The 21060-nt window shown below is 37.4% G+C and overlaps 1 protein-coding gene across 27 annotated transcripts in view; it reads right to left on the bottom strand.

Moving 5' to 3' along the window:
- Positions 1-21060, bottom strand: part of LOC127497565 (uncharacterized protein DDB_G0271670-like) — a 149089-nt gene that overhangs the window by 67446 nt on the left and 60583 nt on the right. For 2 of the 27 annotated variants that reach the window (XR_007925906.1, XM_051867989.1), the window contains exons 1-6: positions 9623-10059; positions 6058-6221; positions 5577-5897; positions 5024-5341; positions 4601-4927; positions 4312-4401 (exon numbers count right to left, since the gene is read on the bottom strand). Coding sequence is in view for 19 of the 27 variants with exons in the window: in XM_051867989.1 (XP_051723949.1) it covers positions 4312-4401; positions 4601-4927; positions 5024-5341; positions 5577-5897; positions 6058-6097 (1096 nt within the window). In the remaining 8 variants the exon portion in view is untranslated. Of the gene's footprint in view, positions 1-3403; positions 3804-3875; positions 3929-4139; positions 4239-4311; positions 4402-4600; positions 4928-5023; positions 5342-5576; positions 5898-6057; positions 6222-9622; positions 10114-14778; positions 16182-16440; positions 16488-17242; positions 17333-17515; positions 17642-17750; positions 17802-17887; positions 18197-18359; positions 18595-21060 lie in introns of those variants that run through there. The other 25 variants (XM_051867459.1, XM_051867548.1, XR_007925920.1 and 22 more) reach the window with 25 other exon arrangements.

Here is a 21060-nt window from a genome sequence, read left to right as displayed (position 1 = left end):
AGGCATAAAACTCCCGCAATGTCTCATTTAAAAGAGAAGCAGAGTAGGTCTCGACATCACAATTGTTCTGTCTTTGGCGCAAAAAGTCACTGAAAGTGTTAACTGCCCATTTAGTTGTCTTTTTCGTATTGACCTCATCTTGTCGTCTTCTATCTTATCTAGATTTGCCGGTGTTAATTCTTTGTGCTGCTTTTTGTCATTCAACGTCTTCTCCAAGTCTTCTATTTTGTCTTGTGCCTGGGCCCATTTCTCAAAATTGCCATATTCACCGTACAAATTAAACGATATGCAAAAATCATCCATTTAGCCTACCTAAATAAACGTTTTCATATATGTTTCTCACTCTGTTTGCAAGTGTAACTGTGTTACTATGGTTACTAATGTTTAAAGTGGCGGATTAATTTCGATCTGTAATCAAACTGACTGGAACTACCTGTGCATTAAATGGTTTTACTGCACATCTTCCAGCCAATCAGAATCGAGTATTTAAACAGACCAAGGTATAAACACTGTTAAAAGACCACAAACTGACATAAAAAGCAAAGAGTGTAGCTGCACAACTAAATGAAACACCGATCACCATAATGGTGACAATAAAACATCAACATCTAATCCTCTGTTAATTCTCAAAAATAACTGTAAACAAATGACAGAAATGAAGTCAGTCTGGTTATTATTAAGAGAGATTTCATGTCTTTTCACTTGATTTCATCTAAGGCTGTGGCTGAAGTCAGTTGTAGTTCTTTTATTTCTATTTTCTTCAGTAATTCTGCTTCTTGTCATCAGGTGTCTTCAATAATAGAACAATCATCACTCAATTAATCAACTAATTAACACTGCTTCTGTGTTACTTTTAACACCCTGCTGGGGGTTCCCATATGAACACTGAGTGGTGTTAAATTAACACAAGGGAATTTACTGTGTACTTACATCTTATCTCACACTTTATGACCGTTAACTGAAGTGTCGCCGTCGAGTTGCACCGGAATTCACGCTAAGCAGCTTCTGGGAACATAAAGCCCGCCTACTTTGATTTGATTTCAAATATTTTTACGAGCGGTGACCAACCACTGTGGCAGCTCAGATAAGAAGATCTTGGTGCTGTGCAATATCCTTGCAGCTAAAGTAGTGATAATACTATATTAAGCAATTATTTCACAACATTTATTATATACACCTCAGAAAAATATGGTGACCTCATAGCTGGCTACTGCCATATACACACAATACATCGAACATAGGACAACATCAGGCAAAGAACATTATGACAGTATGTTTCTTTCTAGGTTTTGATAACGCAAAGTGTTTAACATTAACCATGTATAAATCTTATTCAGAGCAGCCAACAATGAAAGGGCAGATAGTTTGATCTGAATCATTGCCTTCAGCTCATTTGTTCATATTTAATTTACTAAATAATTTTAAAATGTGAAAATGCACTTCTTCGGCAGTATGTGTGAGGTTGGCTAAAGACTGTGTGAGCTCTGATATCACACCATGGCTAGAAAGACGTGAATGCATCACTTTTCTTCCAGAAGTAAAACATGTTTGTGTGGAGCCCCCTGAATGTGGTGTTCAGTTGCATGTATAGATGATCCACACATGGTTTTCTCACTCACAGATACTTTACTTCCCTTTTCTCAAAGATGCTGATGCCTTTCACACATTACGTACATCAGACATTTCACACACAAAACCACAAACTGTCGACAGATGCTGGTTTGTGTTTCATCATTTCTCACCTGTAACATTTTCAACTAACTTTTCCACTGTCATATGTTTTATATGTGAGGATCTGTTATGAGTTTGACGAGTGAACGGCAGTAATTACAGTCAGTGTTGAGTATCGTGATGTTGTGGAGATCATCATGGGTTTGAGGCTCTCAGTTACTCACCTCTTATAACCTTCAGATTCACTTCAGTGTAGGAATCTTTTTTTGCAGATATATCAGTTCCACAGTAGTACGTGTCAGAATCCAGTTCTCTCAGATCTCTGATGGTCACAGTGAAGACTGCTGATCTTGTGTCGTCATACAGAGAGAATCTTCCATCATCAACCCATTTATTTTTCTCATCAGTCTTGATTTGGTCTCTGCAGTCTGACCACTGTCCTTTACAAAAATACTTTTTATTTGCTGTATATCCTTTATCATATTTGCATGTGATCGTGACTCCTCCTCCTGAATATCCTGTCACACTGATGGAGCTCACGACACCTACAACAAACCAACATTAAAAAAAACACTTTAATATTTTTATGAAACTACACAGAAATTCAGATTCAGATCAGTTCAGATTCTTACCAGGAATCATCATCAGAGTGAAAGTCAAGATGATCTTCATTCTTCTCTCTTATTAAATGATCTTCTCTGTTGTCAGTAGATTCAGTTCTTCTGAAGCTCTCGATGTGTGTTCAGATGAGTTTTGAGTGTTTCTTTCCTGGTTACATGTTTAACAAGAAGTGCTGAATGTGACGGAGACGCCCACTTCCTCTGAGAGAGAGAGAGAGAGAGAGAGAGAGAGAGAGAGAGATTAATAAAGATGGAAGTGAAAGTAAATCACTGGACATCTAGTGGACACCTGATAAATGTTTCTGATCGATTAATATGGTAAATATTTGTAATGTATTGATATGATAAATATTTAACTTTTAACTTATGTTAAATGGAGACAAATGTAAGACAAGCGGCTCCTTTTAGTGTTTAGATGATGTTCAGCACCGCGGACAGCAGCTGATCACGTGACTGCAGGAGACGGACGACGTTAAAAGGGTAGCGCACCGGCGCCATCTAGTGGCCATTGGCATTAATTCAGTAAGCCCAAAAAGTGGCTATAAAAGGGGGGACAAAAACACTTGATGTGAAACTTAATCGTCTGCTTAACTGTACATATTGATTCACTGCTGCGTGTTTCACCCACCATACATCAGATAAGTCGTGATTTCGGTCTAATGTAAAATCTAAAGTACAATTCCAAGAACCATACATGCATTATCAAGTTTTTTATTAATTCAATTTTTTAATCAATTCATGCAAAGCGGCTCTTTTTCTATAATTCCTTCCTCAGCTAATGTTAATTGTCCTCATTTTTATGCTCTCCATAAAGAACTGAGAGTCAAGTGGCTCCCTCTAGTGTTCAGATGGTGTTCAGCACTGTGGACAACAGCTGATCTGCAGCACGTGACTGAGATTCATCACCACACACAAACACACTCACAGTCTGTTCAGATGAGCTGCTGTTCTCATAGACATCACATTACACTTCAGCAAAACCTTATGGTGAATAAATGACCTTCTAGAGCTGCATATGAAACTGAAACATTAAATACATCAACAAATCATAAAGTGATTCATCTGCACAGACATGTACTAATGTGATTTGATGTTAAAATAATAACGCTGTATTGTTATAAAGAACAATTCTCTTTTATTTTGTTTATAATTACATACAAATATTGACATTTTTAAGTATATTGAACAAATGACATAAATCACTTCTGCAGGATAGTTGTGTATATTGAGCAAATAAACTGAAAACTGTCGATCACTAACATGTATTTGCAGCAATCATAGGATCATAACTGCATATAATGACTGTGATCCTGATTGTTATTAAAGATGAACATCATCAGGACCATCTGCGTCATTAGTACAAAAAGATGATGAAGATGAAGATGAAGCGACATGTGAAGATCTGTGCTGTTAAACATTAGCGTAAATATTGTCGGAGGAATCAGATGTGTTTGTGGGTAATTGTCTGTAAGTGTCTTCAGCCTCCTCATAATTACAGTCATAATGATAAACCTGAGGAGAGAAAGAGCTTATTTAATAATATTTAAAAACATAAATCTTTTTTTAGAAACTAATTATACAAACCGCTTCATTGTTTGCTGGTGTCACGTGAGATGTTTTGGAGGAGGAATCAGTGTCTGTCAAAAACAAGCAAGTGAATGAAATTTCAAACGTGCTCTTCATATCATTTTTCAATATAATAAATATTTGTCTGGGTAAATGTTTTGGCATCCTCACATTTCTTAATCATTACTTATTTCTAAAAAAACAAAAAAAACAAACAGGTTTACAATGTTTGATTAATGTGGAAAAATAGACAAAATGTAAAAATGGAAGAATAAGTGTTACTGTTCGACCGACGCCTCCTGCAGAGAGTCCAGATCATGAACACGAGTCCAGTGCTGATCAGAAGCAGAACCACAGACACACTGACCACCAGAGAAGAGCCTGAAAACACCAGAGACTCTCAATCTGAACCACACACACAAATGAGTGTGTTTGTGTTTCAGAGAGTTTGTACCTGTTACAGGAGACGCAGATGTGATCGCTGGAGATTCAACTGATGACAATGATGATGATGAGGATGATGATGATGGTGTTGATGTTATCTCTAAAACACAGTAAAACCAGTGAAAACAAGACGGAGCAGAACATATGGGTGTTTTCTCATTCGCATACATTTCTTAAAGATACTAATGTTTTTCATTGCTGAACCATCAGACATGTTTCACACACACAAACATCAAACTGATGACCTTTTTTTTTTTCTTAAAGTGTTACAGATGCTGGTTTGTTTCATCATTTCTCACCTGTAACATCGATCAGGACTCGTGTGATGAAGCTCTTGTGTCCTTGATCAGACTGAACTCCACACCAGTATTCTGAATGTTGTTCAGTCACATGACTGATGCTTCCCGTCAGGAGCAGCTCTTCTCTGTCATCATACAGCTGGATCTTTCCCTCAGGACTCCATCTTCTGCTCTCCTTCACAGACGTCTCTTCAGCACAGAGATCAGCTCCAGATCTCCAGCAGAGAAACTTCACATCACTAATGTGGGATTGTGGGTATTTGCAGCTGATGTTCACAGATCCTCCTGCAGCAGCTGATAGACTGATGCTCTTCACACAACAATCATCTGTTTCAGATCCAAATCAAGTGCAGCAATGTTACAATTACCAGATATATTCATGGATTCTGTCAAATAATGCAGAAATGAATGAAAGCGTCTCACCGTCTCTGATGTCCAGATTAAACTCAGAGAAGAAACTGTAGTCTTCAGAAACTTTGACTGTAATCTTATATTCTCCAGAGTCGTTCTCATTCAGCTCTCTGATAAACACACGTAAGAGACCTGCAGATCTGTCATCATGAACGGAGAATCGTCTGTCCTGTTTCCATTCTGCTGCTCTGTTAGAGTTTATTACAGTGAAACATTGATCTGCTGCAGTTTTACAGAAATATTTCTCATGGTTTTTGTGTTTCATCTCATATTTGTAGTTTATAATGATGTTTCCTCCTGAATATCCTCTCACTGTCCTGATTTGTTGACCTATTGAACACAAACTCAGATAATTTATTCTCAATATAAACACATATCTGCTCACTTTACTGGAACATTTATGAATGAAGTCCAGATTATGAGTGTAAATCTTACATCAGGAGATAAAAAGGTTATTGATGGTGTCTGTTATGAGTTTGACGAGTGAACGGCAGTAATTACAGTCAGTGTTGAGTATGGTGATGTTGTGGAGATCATCATGGGTTTGAGGGTTTCAGTTACTCACCTCTTATAACCTTCAGATTCACTTCAGTGTAGGAATCTTTTTTTGCAGATATATCAGTTCCACAGTAGTACGTGTCAGAATCCAGTTCTCTCAGATCTCTGATGGTCACAGTGAAGACTGCTGATCTTGTGTTGTCATACAGAGAGAATCTTCCAGAATGAACCCATTTATTTTTCTTATCAGTCTTGATTTGGTCTGTGCACTCTGACCACTGTCCTTTACAAAAATACTTTTTATTTGCTGTATATCCTTTATCATATTTGCATGTGATCGTGACTCCTCCTCCTGAATATCCTGTCACACTGATGGAGCTCACGACACCTACAACAAACCAACATCAAATACACTTTAATATATTTATGAGACTACACAGAAATGAACTTTCTTCAGCAGTCAGTAGAACATCATGAACTGAAGTGAAAGACTCTCCTCATCAAATCTGTGCTGTTTTTAGTGATTTACTCTGAGTTCAGATTCTTACCAGGAATCATCATCAGAGTGAAAGTCAAGATGATCTTCATTCTTCTCTCTTATTAAATGATCTTCTCTGTTGTCAGTAGATTCAGTTCTTCTGAAACTCTTGATGTGTGTTCAGATGAGTTTTGAGTGTTTCTTTCCTGGTTATGATGAAGACGCCCACTTCTTCTGAGAGAGAGAGAGAGAGAGAGAGAGAGTGAAAGTAATGCCCTGTCCAAATACCCACACTTGCGGTCTTAGCCACTTGAGAGCTTGTGTACGTGACAGGATGTAAGTTTGCAAGTCTGTCCCATGTCTTAAAAATGCCAAAGTGCCTTTATGCACACTTAACTCACACTATCTGGAATACCACTTCTGAGGCTAGCATATCCCATCATGCATGCAACGATGCATATGTTGTTGTAAAGCAGTGAGCTCAGTGCTTTACAGTGAGCAGATATTAGTTGTTGTTCTATGATGATATAGTCATTGTGAGCTTGCCTGATTGCATCCAAAGCAATGATCATGTGTTTTGTCATTTATACATTTTGGTTTTGCATTATCAACCCTGTGAAACTACAGCATGAGAAGTGAGTGTTGCAGACAGATATATTGAATAATTTTAAAACCATGTAGTGCATAAAAAATGTTGAACTACTGCATCACTTAGACACACACAGACATCAATAATCAGCATATGAATCTCAACAATGGTGATAAAAAAAAAAAAAAAAACGCTTCACGCTGCAATGCATGCTGGGTATCACCATAGGACAAAACTCCTATCATGCACTGCAGTATGAATAATTAGTGTCACCACTGTTGGGGATTGTATGCTATGTTTTCATCTATAAGCCTGAGTGGTAAGTGTTGCTCATTTTTAGCGTTGAAGCGTTACAGTGGCATTTGTTTAATGGAATTTTTTTGTTTTTGTTGCAATAGCTGAATTTCAGTCAAGAAACCAAAGAGAAAGAGCCCTCTTTGTGATGTCCATTTGATAGGGCTTTCAAGCAGGAAATTCAAGCAGATCTGTTCCTTCAGGCTTTTGATTCAGTAATGTACAAGTGTTTGCTGTAAAACACTATTGCAATTGCTCAAACACAAACTATTTTATGGACATAAAATTGTCAAGAGCCCAACTGCACACTGTGAGCCGGGTGCACACTGTGCGATTTATAAAAGTCCTTTACGATTGTTGCTTGTCAGACTGTACGAACATGATCCTCATGTCACATTGTGGGATCTCAGGCATCATTTATGTCAGACTGTACGACAGTCAGAACGCGTTAAAAACGGACGTGCGCTTGAAAACTCTTCAGGAGTTTTACATCATCAACCCACACACATTCGGTGACTGTGAGCTGCATTACACACGGGACTGAAATGGTGGTTAACAAAGACATCTCTAGCGTTAATTTTGATCACGGATTGTCTTGAAAAACGAAGACAATTTGACGTTTGTCGTAGGAGAAGTCACACTGCAGGACTGTGCGCCAAATCTTCTGACACGTCGGAGGTAAAATTTTATCGCAACGGTCATTAATCGGCTGTGGGTGAACATGTCAAACTAGTGATCCAAGACTACAGATTTTAGCCTAGGATTACAGGAATCTTTTAGGATTCTCAAAATTTGTTTTAGACGACCAAATCGTAACCAAAATCGCACAGTGTGAACCCGGCTTAAGGCTGTGGCTGAAGTCAGTTGTAGTTCTTGTGTTTCTCTTTTCTTCAGTGATTCTGCTTGTTAAGAGCAGGTGTTCATCATTAATGTTCAATCATCACTTAAGTAATTGCTTAATTATCTGATTAACTCTGCTTCAGTGTTACTTTAACACTATTTAGAGCGGGACCATATGTACTCTGACCAGAGTTGATTTAACTCTGGGGATTTTACTGTGGATAGATACACACGCAAACAGCAGCAGTTCACATGATCACCTTATAAATGTCTGTTCCTGATTGATTAATATGGTAAATATTTTTAACATCTTATCATGGTAAAAATTTAACTTTTGACAACCGTCTAAACATGTTGAAATGTAAACAAATAATGATTAATTCACATTCATAAAACTCAGCATCTCTTCAGTTTTCCAGCGTATCTTTGTTTGAATGACTCTTTTACTGCTTCAGTGAATCTGGTCTCCACAGGGACACACATGAAACACATCAGATAAAACCTGCTGGAAACCACAAACCACAAAAGAGTGACAAATAAACCTAAAGTGAGTGTGAAAGTCTCGAGGACTGAGAGTCAAATGGCTCCATCTAGTGTTCAGATGGTGTTCAGCAACACGGACAACAGCTGATCTGCAGCACATGACTGAGATTCATCATTGTGGACTTACAATGGCTGTCGCGTGCGCGTGTCCACGAGACCGTAGGGTGTCCCGTTTGTCAATTTTAGGCTTCAGAAGGGTGCTCGAGAGTGCTCCCTTTGCCGCTGATATGCGCCCTCAATGTGCACTTTCGCTGAGCTCGCACTGGTGCGAGCTCCATGGCAGACTTCTTCCCGACAGTCAAAGCGACGTTACGTCACGAAAGTGCGGACTCGTAGGAAGGCCGTGAGTGTTTAGGGTGCCATTTGGGACAGGGCCTTTGGCACCAGTGCGGGCTTCACCCTTCTGAAGCCAAAAATTGATAATGGTCTTGTGGACTCGACGGACACGCGCCACAAGACCACAAGACCGAAAGTGCATAACCTATGCATAAAGTGTGCCATTTGGGACAGGGCCAAACACATTCACAGTCTGTTCAGAGGAGCTCCTATTCTCATAGACATCAAATTAAATTTCAGCAAAACCTTATGGTGAATAACTGATACTGTGCGCTTCATTGTTTTAATGAACAATTTTCTTTGCTTATAGACAAATATATACATTTTTAAGTATCTTGAGCAAATTACATGTCACTTCACCACAGTCGTTGTGTATATTGAGCAAATAACAAACTGAAAATGGTTGATCACTAACATGTGTTTGATGTAATCACTAGATCATAACTGTGTATAATGACTCTGATCCTGATCGTTTTAAAGATGAACAACACCTTTCCAGCTCTACAGGACATCTCTAATGGTTTACCAATTCACCAAACTTTAATAAATAGATGAGCCGTTTTTTACCTTGTGCAGAGAGAGATTGAGGAAGGAATAATCCATTTTATTAGAAGAGAAGAGTGTTTAAAATGTGTTTTACACAGCACTCCAGACTTGATGCTTATTGAATAATATAACTGCACTACTGCTTTATATGGCATATATTTGATTAGAAAGATGTTTTTTGTTCTTTTGTGTTGGTGATTTGGTATACCCCTCTTCAATCTGCTGGCAGCAAGTACTCTGGCTGTGTCAGAAATGACATACTCTCTGGAGTAAGTACTTTGTGAAAAGTTACGTTCTGTATGATAATAATCACTGGTTCTCCCTCCATTCCTCTCACTGTAATGTCCACAGACAGTGACCTGCTCACTGCACACACGCACACACACACACACACGCGCGCGCACACACTGATTTACTCATGTACACTGATAAAACAAGCCATAATAATAGATAATGAACACTTTTATTAGAGATCTTGAGCTCTTACCCGTCAGCAGAAACACACAAACTGTCAGTGGAAACTTCATTTCTTCATCAGTTCAGTTCAGAAAATCAGTCTGAAACTCTCAGCAGTTCCTCAAACAACTTTCTGAAACACAAATAGCAATAATACTGCACTTTTTTGTTGGTGGAGAATAAAATAATACATTTGCTGCTCGTTTCACGTGTTTAGAGTCAAACTCTACTGATCAGTGACTGTGTGTCTGTGTGTCTATGTGGTGTTAGGTGTGAAAACGCCTCTCAGTTTTGACCAGGAAATTATTCATGAACCACAACCTGTTTCCTGTCCTCTCTGTTTCTGTTCTCTCTTTTTATAAAAAAAAAAAAAAAGTCAAACATTTTAAGGAAACATTCCTTGCCAAACAAAAAACATTGAGATGAATAAGAAAAGCTTGTTAGGGTTATGGTAATCTTCAGCATGGGAAAAACAGTCGATTACAGAAACTTTAAATAATGCAGGAAATTGCTTGAACATTCTCTTTCTCCGTCATATGAGCTCTGGGAGAAGAGTTGCATTATGGGAAATGAAGTTTCTGTGTTTGGCTGAAGCCGCAAAGCTCTTCCTGTGGCTGTAGTTTCACTTCCTGTTTGGCAAGTGTGTGTCAAAGACATCTCATGTTTAACAGAAGCAAAAGGCTTTTTAGTATTATGTTGATAAAGCTATCCATTAGCATTAGCATCTCAATGGCTGGATTTATATAATGATTTAATGAATTATCAGAATATGCAGCTGCTTTTGAAGTCATGAATGGAGAAAGATGCTCTCTGGCAGCAGATTATTGTAGTTACAACATCAACCAGCAGGAGTGAACAGATGAAACTAACCTGATAAACCTTGAACCTGATGCAATAAAGCCACTCCCCCTGTATCTCTCGCTCCAAATTAAATCAGTTTATAGTGAAAACATTTTAGAGACAAAATTGCTCAACATTTGCTTTTAATTACTCATTATATTTATTTTAAATAAATTAAAGATATGAATAATTCATGACATATTCATATAATTAGGCCTATTATATTAATTGACAATATTAAACTTTGCTTTTAAATTAAAATAAATATAATACACGCATAATATAAAGCTTTTAAACAGATTAAGCTTACATGTATCCTTTTGAGCTCTTTGTGAAATATTAATTATTTGGTCTATTTGTTTGATTCACATGCATTGATATAGTCAGATATTTTTTTTTCGGCTGCCTTCTCAAACTTTCACTGCAGCAGTGTTTATTCCTGCTTTGTAAATGTATTTTATTTAATTTTTTTCATAACAATCTCTTAATCTTCAGAAGAGACATCAGGGGCACGTTCAAGCTCAAACCGGTGCGTAACGTTTTGCTACGGTTTCCGGGTTGAACAACATGTTTCCTGGAAACGGTGTGCAACGGGTTTGAGATACGTTTCCTCTTGTTTGGTGGGTGTGTCAAAAATGTCAGCCCAATCAGCAGCAACATGTATATAAACCACGTGGTATTAAAGAAACAGCTCGTAAATGTAATTAACATCAAAATAAATTCACAAGAGCAAGAATATTGTTTGCACATGTTTATTTACATTAATGGCAAAATAATGTAAATAATAAGAGCACAAGTATAGACCTAGAACTTCTTTAAGTCTGTCTAAATATCATTTAGTAATTGCAATGTCTTCTGGTCCATATCCTTTCCTTAGGAAGGTGTGCGAGACACTGATTAATGTAACATAAAAATACTATACTTATATATTTTGCTATTGTATTGTGGAGTGATACTTTCATAAACAATTGTGGTGAAATTCCGTTCATGGATATCTCCGCCCCGTGAGGAGTATTAATTGAGCGGTGTGTGTGTATATATAAAGGGCATCCCGAGGCTAGCGTGATATCGCGTCATTGTTGCGTCTGGGTGTCCGGTAGTCCGCCGCTCTTTCTGAGGTAGGTGTTTGCTTAGCATGGCTATGGTTTGGCATTCGTATTGTTTATTGACAAACTTTTTTTTTGTGTAGCTGGTGTCTGTTCGTGGTTACTTTATTACTGCTTAAGAGGGTTGGCTCCCCTGCGTTACTGCTGTAGAGTTCCTGTTTGAAAAGAAATCGCTTGAATGTACAACACAGAGTGCTGTGAGGGACTGCTGCTCTCCTGTCAGGTACGTAAAGTGTATTTTTCAGGTGCGTGCACGGAATGCTAATGAGTTTATTTGGTGTATGTGTGATGTGTTATTTTTCTGTTCAGTGAACTTTAAGGAATTGGTTTGCCGGATATCTAACCGGAAGTTGTTGGAATGTAAACCCATGTAAACCCATTATGTCCCTATGGTCGTCTTGAAGGTATGTTATTTTAATGTAATTGTTTTATGTATTTTAGGCCTGTAAATTGGGCGGGGTCTATATATATATTATATATTTGAGCCCTTAGTATAATTTATTTTTGTTTTCCTTTTGTAAAGATCAGTTAAATCTTTTGACTGTTGTGTTTTGTTGGTTTATTGTGGTGAGACTCATAACCAGTGGCCTGTTGCATGAAGCTAGTTGAACAAACTCTGAGTTTCAGAGTAGGTTTGCAGTTGAAGTTTGCAGAGTAGGTTTGCAGGATCAACTGTTGCACAACGCTCGGTATAAACTTTCTCTGTCAACTCAGGTTTAATCCAGAGTTTGCAAAGCGCTTGCACCTGAAGTGCAACACGTGCGGCAAACAGCCAATCACATGGAACAAGGAGAACGTCAGTTTGATTCACTTCTCGCAAGAGAGCCACGCAATTCATGTCGCTTCCGAAGATTAAGAGATTGTTATGAAAAATATGAAATAAAACGCATTTACAAAGCAGGAATAAACACTGATGCTGCAGTGAAAGTTTGAAAAGGCAGCTGAAAGAAAATATCTGACTATATCAATGCATGTGAATCAAACAAATAGACTAAATAATTAATATTTCACAAAGAGCTCAAAAGAATACATGTAAGCTTAATCTGTTTAAAAGCTTTATATTATGCATGTATTATATTTATTTTAATTTAAAAGCAAAGTTTAATATTGTCAATTAATATAATCGGCCTAATTATATGAATATGTCATGAAATATTCATAATTTTAATTTATTTAATATAAATATATTGAATAATTAACAGCAAATGTTGAGAAATGTTGTCTCTAAAATGTTTTCACTATAAACTGATTTAATTTGGAGCGAGAGATACAGGGGGAGTGGCTTTATTGCATCAGATACATGTCACTTTACTCACAGCTGATTGGTCGAGTTTGGGTTTGCAATCTCTAACCCAGAATAAAACCTGCTCCGGAGCAGGTCAGCCGTGTAGGGTCAGTTACTATAGCAACAAACCCCGCTAAAAACCAATCCACCTTCATAAACCCGAAAAACCAGAGTTTGCTCAAACTAATCTTGAACTTACCTGGGAAATTGAAACAGGCTTTGTGCAACAGGCCACAGTGCTGTGCTGGGTTTTTTTTTTTTTTTTTTTTTTTTGTGTACATATCCACGTCTCATTGTTTGGTGATTGTGGGAAGGAAATCGAACTTATGTGCCCTTAGTTGATATTTCCCTGGCTGATTAAGTTTGGGGTGGCGTAGTCGCTACTTTGTATATATTTGAATACGAGAGTACTCTCTTCGTGCCGCACTATCATAAACATAAAGGCAAATGTTGGATCACAATAATTAGGAACCACAGTTTCCACAAATCCCTTCACTCGATTGGGATGTTCTTTTATTCTAGATGGCAAGGGCAGTGACTGTAACATCGAGCGTATTTTGCAGTAGTATTGCAGTATTTAACACGTATTTATACCGACTTCATCAGGCTCTGAAAATTCTTAAAAAAGAACACAAAGAATGGCCTTCTCAGCTGCCATAGTTGCAACTCTTGTGTCATCAGAACAGGGTGTTCAACGCACCACCATTTCCGAACAGGGTGTTCAACGCACCACCGTTTCCGTTAAAAAAAAAAACGTTTTGCAACGTTTTGTCAGGGCTGAATGCAGCCATGAATTGCACGGCTCTCTTGCGAGAAGTGAATCAAACTGACGTTCTCCTTGTTCCGTGTGATTGGCTGTTTGCCGCACATGTCGCACTTCAGGTGCACGCACTTTGCAAACTCTGGATTAAACCTGAGTTGACAGAGACAGTTTAGAGCGTTGTGCAACAGTTGATCCTGATCTAAACCAGGTTGGATTTTTCTGGATTTGTCAACTCCAAACCTACTCTGAAACTCAGAGGTTGTTCAACTATTCATGCAACAGGCCAATGGTCTGGTGAGCAGGTAGGCTAAGTAAATAACGATTGTTTTGTTTCATATTCACAAAGCCTTGTTTTACTAAATTAGGGTATTATGTTTTTACTGCAGACACCGTTCTTATTTGATCTCGGAAATTAGTCTGCGGTTGATGGCTGTGTTGCAGCTAATTGTAGAGGTTTTTATATAGTTTTATATAGTGTCTTGATCTTATTATTTTAATGGGATTTAAGAAAAATAAGTATTGTGGTTATTTTTGGGTATTGTTAATTGTTTTTTTGTTTTTCCTCAGTTAGCCAGTCCCTGCATGTGCGTCAGTTTATGAGTTTAGAGTTTATGGTTGTTGTTGTGAACTGGACTGGCTAGCAGTGTGTTTTCTGTTTGTTTATCACTTCCCAGCCTCGTGTTGCCAGCCAATCTTTATACTCCTTATACTATATTGATGCTTTAAAACACACAAACTGTTAATTTGCATGAGGCTTATGTTTGCGGTGGAGTTAATTTTTAGTTTGCAGTACTTTTTTTTTTTTTTTTTTTTGAGTGTGTGGTACTTTCTGTGTAATATGATTTTAGGGGTATTTATGTACTTTACTTTTCTCTTTTTTATTTCAAATCATTTTGTGTGACGAAGCTGGGATTTTATTGCGGTTTATAGAGGGTTGGCTTGTTATTAATATCTTTTGAGTGGGAATGAACTTTGATTAAGTTCATTTTGACATATTGGTTTATTTATTTGTATTAATAATCTCTTTTTGAGATATGAGTTCCTTTTTTTTTTTTTTTTTTTTTTTTTTTTCCCCCGAGTACATTATAGTTTGCTTTTTTGGTCACCCTTGCTTAAAGGAAGAGTTATGTGGTTACACATTAATAACTACAGACATACACAATAATGAAAAAAGACACATGTTCCACTTGCAATCCAGAATAACTAGATTTAATTTGTCCATTGAACTGCAGAATGAAAGTATATAATGAGAATACATTTATATGATCCATATTTGTGTACATCAGCTGTAAACACAACAGAATCAAATATAAAACTGTCACATTAATCATAACTACAATAAAAAAACACAAAAGACCAAACAATCAAGTCATGAATATGAATCTGATCTTTCTACACAAAACAAGCTCAATTATGACTCATGTTAAGTAAAATGATGGAAATTATGCGTAGGATAAAGATGATTTCTCTTGGTTCTTAATATGCTTATGAACGTAGTATACACTTAAGAGCCAAAACATTATGAGCAGTCACGGCTGAAGGAATATCGTTGATCATCTTCTAATAAACCCACATATTGGTCTCGGTAGATTAGATGGTAATCAAACAATCAGTTCTCATTATCAACATGTTGGATGCAGGAGAAATGAGCAGGAATAAAGATCTAAGCGACTTTGACAAGGGCCAAATTATTATGGCAAGGCAGCTGGATCAGTATCTCTGAAACGCAAAGGCTTGTGTGTTGCTCCTGGTCAACAGTGGTGAGAATTTACCCTCAGTGGTCCATGGAGGGACAAACCACAAACTGGTGGTGTTGGGCTCCCAAGGCTCATAGATGCATGAGGAAACGAAGGCTATCCTGTCTGGTCCAAACCAACAGAAGGTCTACTACAGCACAAGTCACACAAAATTTAATGAAGTGATGGCACTAGGATGCACTGTGGGACGATATCAAGCCGGTGGAGGAGGGAGTGTGATGCCCTGGGCAGTGTTCTGCTGGGAAACCCTGGGTCCGGCCATTCGTGTGAACATAAATTTGACATGTGCCACCTACCTAAACATTGCTGTAGACCAGGTCCACCACTTCATGTCAATGGCGATCCCTGGTGGAAGTGGCTCTTTCAGCAGGATAGTACTCCCTGCCACACAGCACATTGTTCAGGAAAGGTTTGAGGAACATGATGAAGTGTTCAAGGTGTTTCCCTGGCCTCTAAATTCCCCAGATCTCAATACAACTGTGCATCTGTGGGATGTGCTGGACCAACAAAGTTCAATCCACAGTGGCCCCACCTCACAACCTACAGGACTTAAATGATCTGCTGCTAATATCTTGGTGCCAGATACAATAGCACACCTTCAGAGTCCATGCCTTGGGGAGTCTGCACTGTTTTGGCAGTACACAGGCCAACAGCATATTAAGCAGGTGGTCATAATGCTTTGGCTCATTGATATATTATATTATATTATGTTATATTATATTATATATTAGTTGAAATGAACTGTCTCATATGACAATAGTTTAGGAAACAAGGCTGTAAAATACAGTTGTTATTGTGTCTCTGTCCTCTGGATTACAGTGACGTCCAGTGTCTTTGATCTACAGTCACAGGAAACATTAATTAGTAGTTAACAGAGAAAATAAAACTATAAATAGATTTGTCTTTAATTGAATTAACACATAAATATAATCAAGATTTAGTGTGCCCAAGATCACTGCCATCACAGTCTGTTTCGGTGTCATTACAGTGTTGAGCAAGAAATAAAATCTGACTGTTTCAGTGAAACTGCTAACACAATTACTACTGTAAACCTTGAGTGAAATAAATAACCATAATCATCAGTTTCTGATGCCTCACCTGTTCATAAAACACTGGATTAAACGCTTCGATGGACGACAGCACACCTGACAAGAGATCAACATTAGTCTTTCTTAGATATTACTTTAATGCAAGTAAATCTGGCCCTTAGCATAAGAGCACAATCCCATAAAAACACAGATGGGGTGGAAAGTTCTCTACTGACGACACTCACATTTCCATAATGACCAACACAATCTACCAAGAGCAGTGCAAATTAGTGACTGGTTTAAGACATGCTTTTTTTTTTTTTGGTGTTAAAAAATGCTGCAAATACCAGTGAAAATTACTAGCTTAAACCTTAGTAAATTGTGTTAAATACTCTCATAAATTTGACAAGTGTTTCTCTTAAATAAAAGACCAAACTCTGTGACAAACATAACTGTCTTTCTCTTCTATACTGAGTGAACGACATGCAGCATCAGCAATTAAATAATGAACACTTCCTTCTTCTTTGTCTAACCACATTCAACTCTACACATGTTCTGAGAGCACATTTGTAAGCACTTTTGGCATAGTTGCGTCAGTCATTTTGCGTGTGAAAGGGAAACTTCTACAAATACATATGCAGTAAGATCAGCTGCAAAAATAACCCTGGGAATGCCTTTTTAGCACTGCTTTTTCACTGCGTGTCTTTAGTAAGTCCTGCAGTAGTTTTTAATCCCAAAAGAGGGTTTGGCATGGTGCAAGCTGTTAGTAAATCTGGCCCTAAAACTTTATAATTTCATCCAGTGATCATACATACTTTTGTTGATAATGATAAAACATCAAAGGAAAGGACTTATTTAGTGTAAAATATTACCTTTATTCTTCTTTTTCATTCTCACAGCCACTATAATCAGTGGAACTGCTATGAGGAGTAAAGCTAAAGCCTCCGCAGTGACGATAATCACTGAAAAACACAAGATGGGAAAAAAGAGTGATATGAGGATTTTTAAAAGTCATGTTGCCATGACAAACACTTCCTGTTCTGATGGACGATGTGATGTAAAGTTCAGTTCATGTGAGAGAAATATAGTGCAGAGAGACGTGTGTCAGGTGAAGAAGTGCATATTAAAAGATACTGAGAGATTACTCGCAGAAGATGAAGCTGTTGAAGAGATGCTCTGATGATCTGTGATCGTGATGCTGCTGGATTGTAGGTTTGTGTCTGATGTTCTCAGATAGGGCGGCGTGTTTGAAAATGAGCTGATAGTTTGATCTGAAGGGGAAGAAAGACTGAGCTGTTATACTGACACATTAATGCACATAATCATGGATTTATGTGAAGAGAAACTTGAGCTGGAAGATTAATATTAAATAGCAGGCACCTGGATGGAGGGTGGATGTTTTGATCTGGACAGGTTTTGGCCTCTTTGGAGCTGAGAAATAAGAGAAACAAATATATTAATAAAATAATTATTAGCATGATGAAGCAGATTGTTGTTTAATAATGAACATCAGGCACCTCTGATCACATTCAGCTGGATCATTTTATATTCTCCCCATCCAGCGATACAGCCGTATGTTCCAGCATCTTCCATCTTCAGGTCACTGATGGTCACTGTAAATGATCTGGTCTTATGATCATCCTGCAGTGAGAATCTAGGTGAGGACTTTTTTCCATGAGATTGTAGTATTATGTTATTCTCTATGTAAACTCCTTTGTAGAAGTATTTGTAAGAGTTTTCATATCCTCCTGGATAAGGGCACTTAATGCTCACTGGTTCTCCCTCCATTCCTCTCACTGTAATGTCCACAGACAGTGACCTGCTCACTGCGCACACACACACACACACACACACACACACACACACACACACACACACACACACACACACACACACACACACACACACACTGATTTACTCATGTACACTGATAAAGCAAGCCATAATAACAGATAATAAACACTTGTGTTAGAGATCTTGAGCTCTTACCCGTCAGCAGAAACACACAAACTGTCAGTGGAAACTTCATTTCTTCATCAGTTCAGTTCAGAAACTCTCAGCAGTTCCTCAAATGACTTTCTCAAACTCAAATACCCAATAATACTGCTCTCATCTATCAGTGGAGAATAAAATAATACATTTGTTTCTCGTCTCACGTGTTGAGAGTCAAACTCTACTGTTCACTGACTGTGTGTCTGTGTTTCCGTGTGGCGTTTGGTCTGAAAACGCCTCTCAGTTTTGACCAGGAAATTAGCTGTGAACTCATGAACCACAACCTGTTTCCTGTCCTCTCTGTTTCCATCTGTCTTTAACATGTTTGAGTGATTTATGATGCCCTTTTGCTCTTTTTCTACAACTAAATTACATTTTGTACATTTCAACAGGTTAAGTACAAGCATAATTAACCACTTATGGAAAAATGGGTAACACTTTATTTTACAGTGTCATTGTTACATATGTTACATGTAATTACTATAGTAATAACTATAAATTATGCATAATTACATGCAACTAACCCTAAACCAAACCATACCCTAATCCTAACCCTATAGTAAGTACATGTAGTTACTTAATATTACTCACACTGTAATTATACATTTAAGTACTAACAAAGACACCTTAAAATAAAGTGTAACCGAAAAATGTTAATAGTATATACAGCTACTTTTGAATAGTCATCAATGATGAAAGATGCTTTATGACAACAGATGCAGTTATGACATTTACCAGCAGGGGTGAACAGATGAAACTAACCTGACAAACCTTGAACCTCTGAATTTAACATCTGACCAGGAACACCATGTACAGATAAACAGCAACAAATAAAATATATAAAATAATTAAAAATTTACACTTGCATTACAAAATAAGTTATTTGATTAGTCCATGAAGCTGTAGAATGAGCAATGTAAGTACCTGATGAAACATTCAGACTGGTAAAATAATACATTTCTTTGTGAACATCAGCTGTAAACACATCAGGATCATGTTAAACTGCAGCAGTAATGATAGTCACAATAAAACCATCTTTCTGGACTCTCTATAAAAGACAAAACATGCTTATGATTTATTTTTAACACCATAATATATGCAGATGTTCAATAGGATGATTAAAATGAGGAGGAGGAGAGGTTAACATATTTTATTATTTTATAATACATTGTATTTTATATTAATTATATTAATTGGAATTTGAGTTGCTGATGAAGCGGTACTTGAGTCTCATATGACATAATAGTTTATGAACCACAGCTGTAAAATACAGTTGTTATTGTGTCTCTGTCCTCTGGATTACAGTGACGTCCAGCGTCGCTGATCTACAGTCACAGGAAACAAGAGTTCATGAATAGAGAAAATAACTAAATCAGTGTGAATCTATTTATAGTTTAAACATGAATATGATCATTCAAACATGAGCTGCTGGAGATTCAATGTCAAAGTACTGAAGATCACTGCAATCAGTATTGTTCCAGTGCAAGAAATAAAATCTGTGTTTCAGTGAATCTGCTAGTCAATAACTACTGTAAACATTGAGTGAAATAAATAACCATAATCATCAGTTTCTGCTGACTCACCAGTTCATAAAACACTTTGATATAGCAGACCGGTTAGTCTTTATTAGACACTTTTTCAAAACAATTTATAATTATTTTATCATTTAAAATTATCATATAATTTATTTCAATGCTCATGCATGCCATCCTAAACCAAACCAAGCATTAAGTGTAAAATATTTACTTTATTCTTCTTTTTCTTTCTCACAGCCACTATAATCAGTGGAACTGCTATCAGGAGTAAAACCAAAGCATCCGCAGTGACAATAATCACAACTGAACCTGAAAAACACAAGAGGAAAGTCAGGAGTATCAGAGAATCAAAATAAAAATACAATGACTAAATCAAAGACTAATACATTAAATAAGACAGATATGAGTCTTTTATTGAAAGTTGTGTTGCCATGACAACTGTCTGTCAGACCTTTGACTTCCTGTTCTGACAGAGCGTGAGATGGACAGTGAGATGTGGAGAGATGTTTACCTGTCAGGTTAAGAAATAACAGACGTCATCCAGACAAAGCATAGATCAATCTGAATTTGGATATTACGCTTGTATATTCGCACACTAATCTGAAAACTGCATTTAACCACGAATTAAGCAGTACATTTACCTTTATATAATAATATGAACCAGCTGACAGATTTCCACGTAAATTTCTACTATAGAAATATTCAAGTGACATAGTGTATGTCACATGAATCACTTACCAAGTTTAACCAGCAACATAATCTCTGAATAGACATAAGGTAAAGTCCTCTTCACAGCACACCAGTATTGTCCTTCATCCTCTGTTCTCAGATCAGTGATGGTGACGGTGAAAACTCTGTTCGTCGTGTCGTCAGTCAGAGAGAATCTCTCGTCTTTAGCTGGAGATCCTGATTCAACCATGATGTCTTTATTTCCAATGATGCACTCGCCTTTACAAAAATACTTGTAAATAACAATTGGCATAAAGGTCAGTCGCGTAACAGTGTTCCTCTCGTGTGAAACCATAAACTCACGACAGTCACCTCAAATATGTAAAAATCCATCTAGTGATTTTAACACACTTGCATGCACTGAACTAATAATCAGGTAAAAAGATGGGTGGGGTCAGACAGTAGACAGGAGAGCACATGGCTTGTCTTGTTAT

This window comes from Ctenopharyngodon idella, chromosome 1 (assembly GCF_019924925.1).
Source record: "Ctenopharyngodon idella isolate HZGC_01 chromosome 1, HZGC01, whole genome shotgun sequence".
NCBI classification, from domain to species: domain Eukaryota; kingdom Metazoa; phylum Chordata; class Actinopteri; order Cypriniformes; family Xenocyprididae; genus Ctenopharyngodon; species Ctenopharyngodon idella.
This window is presented reverse-complemented; position numbering and strand designations above follow the sequence as displayed.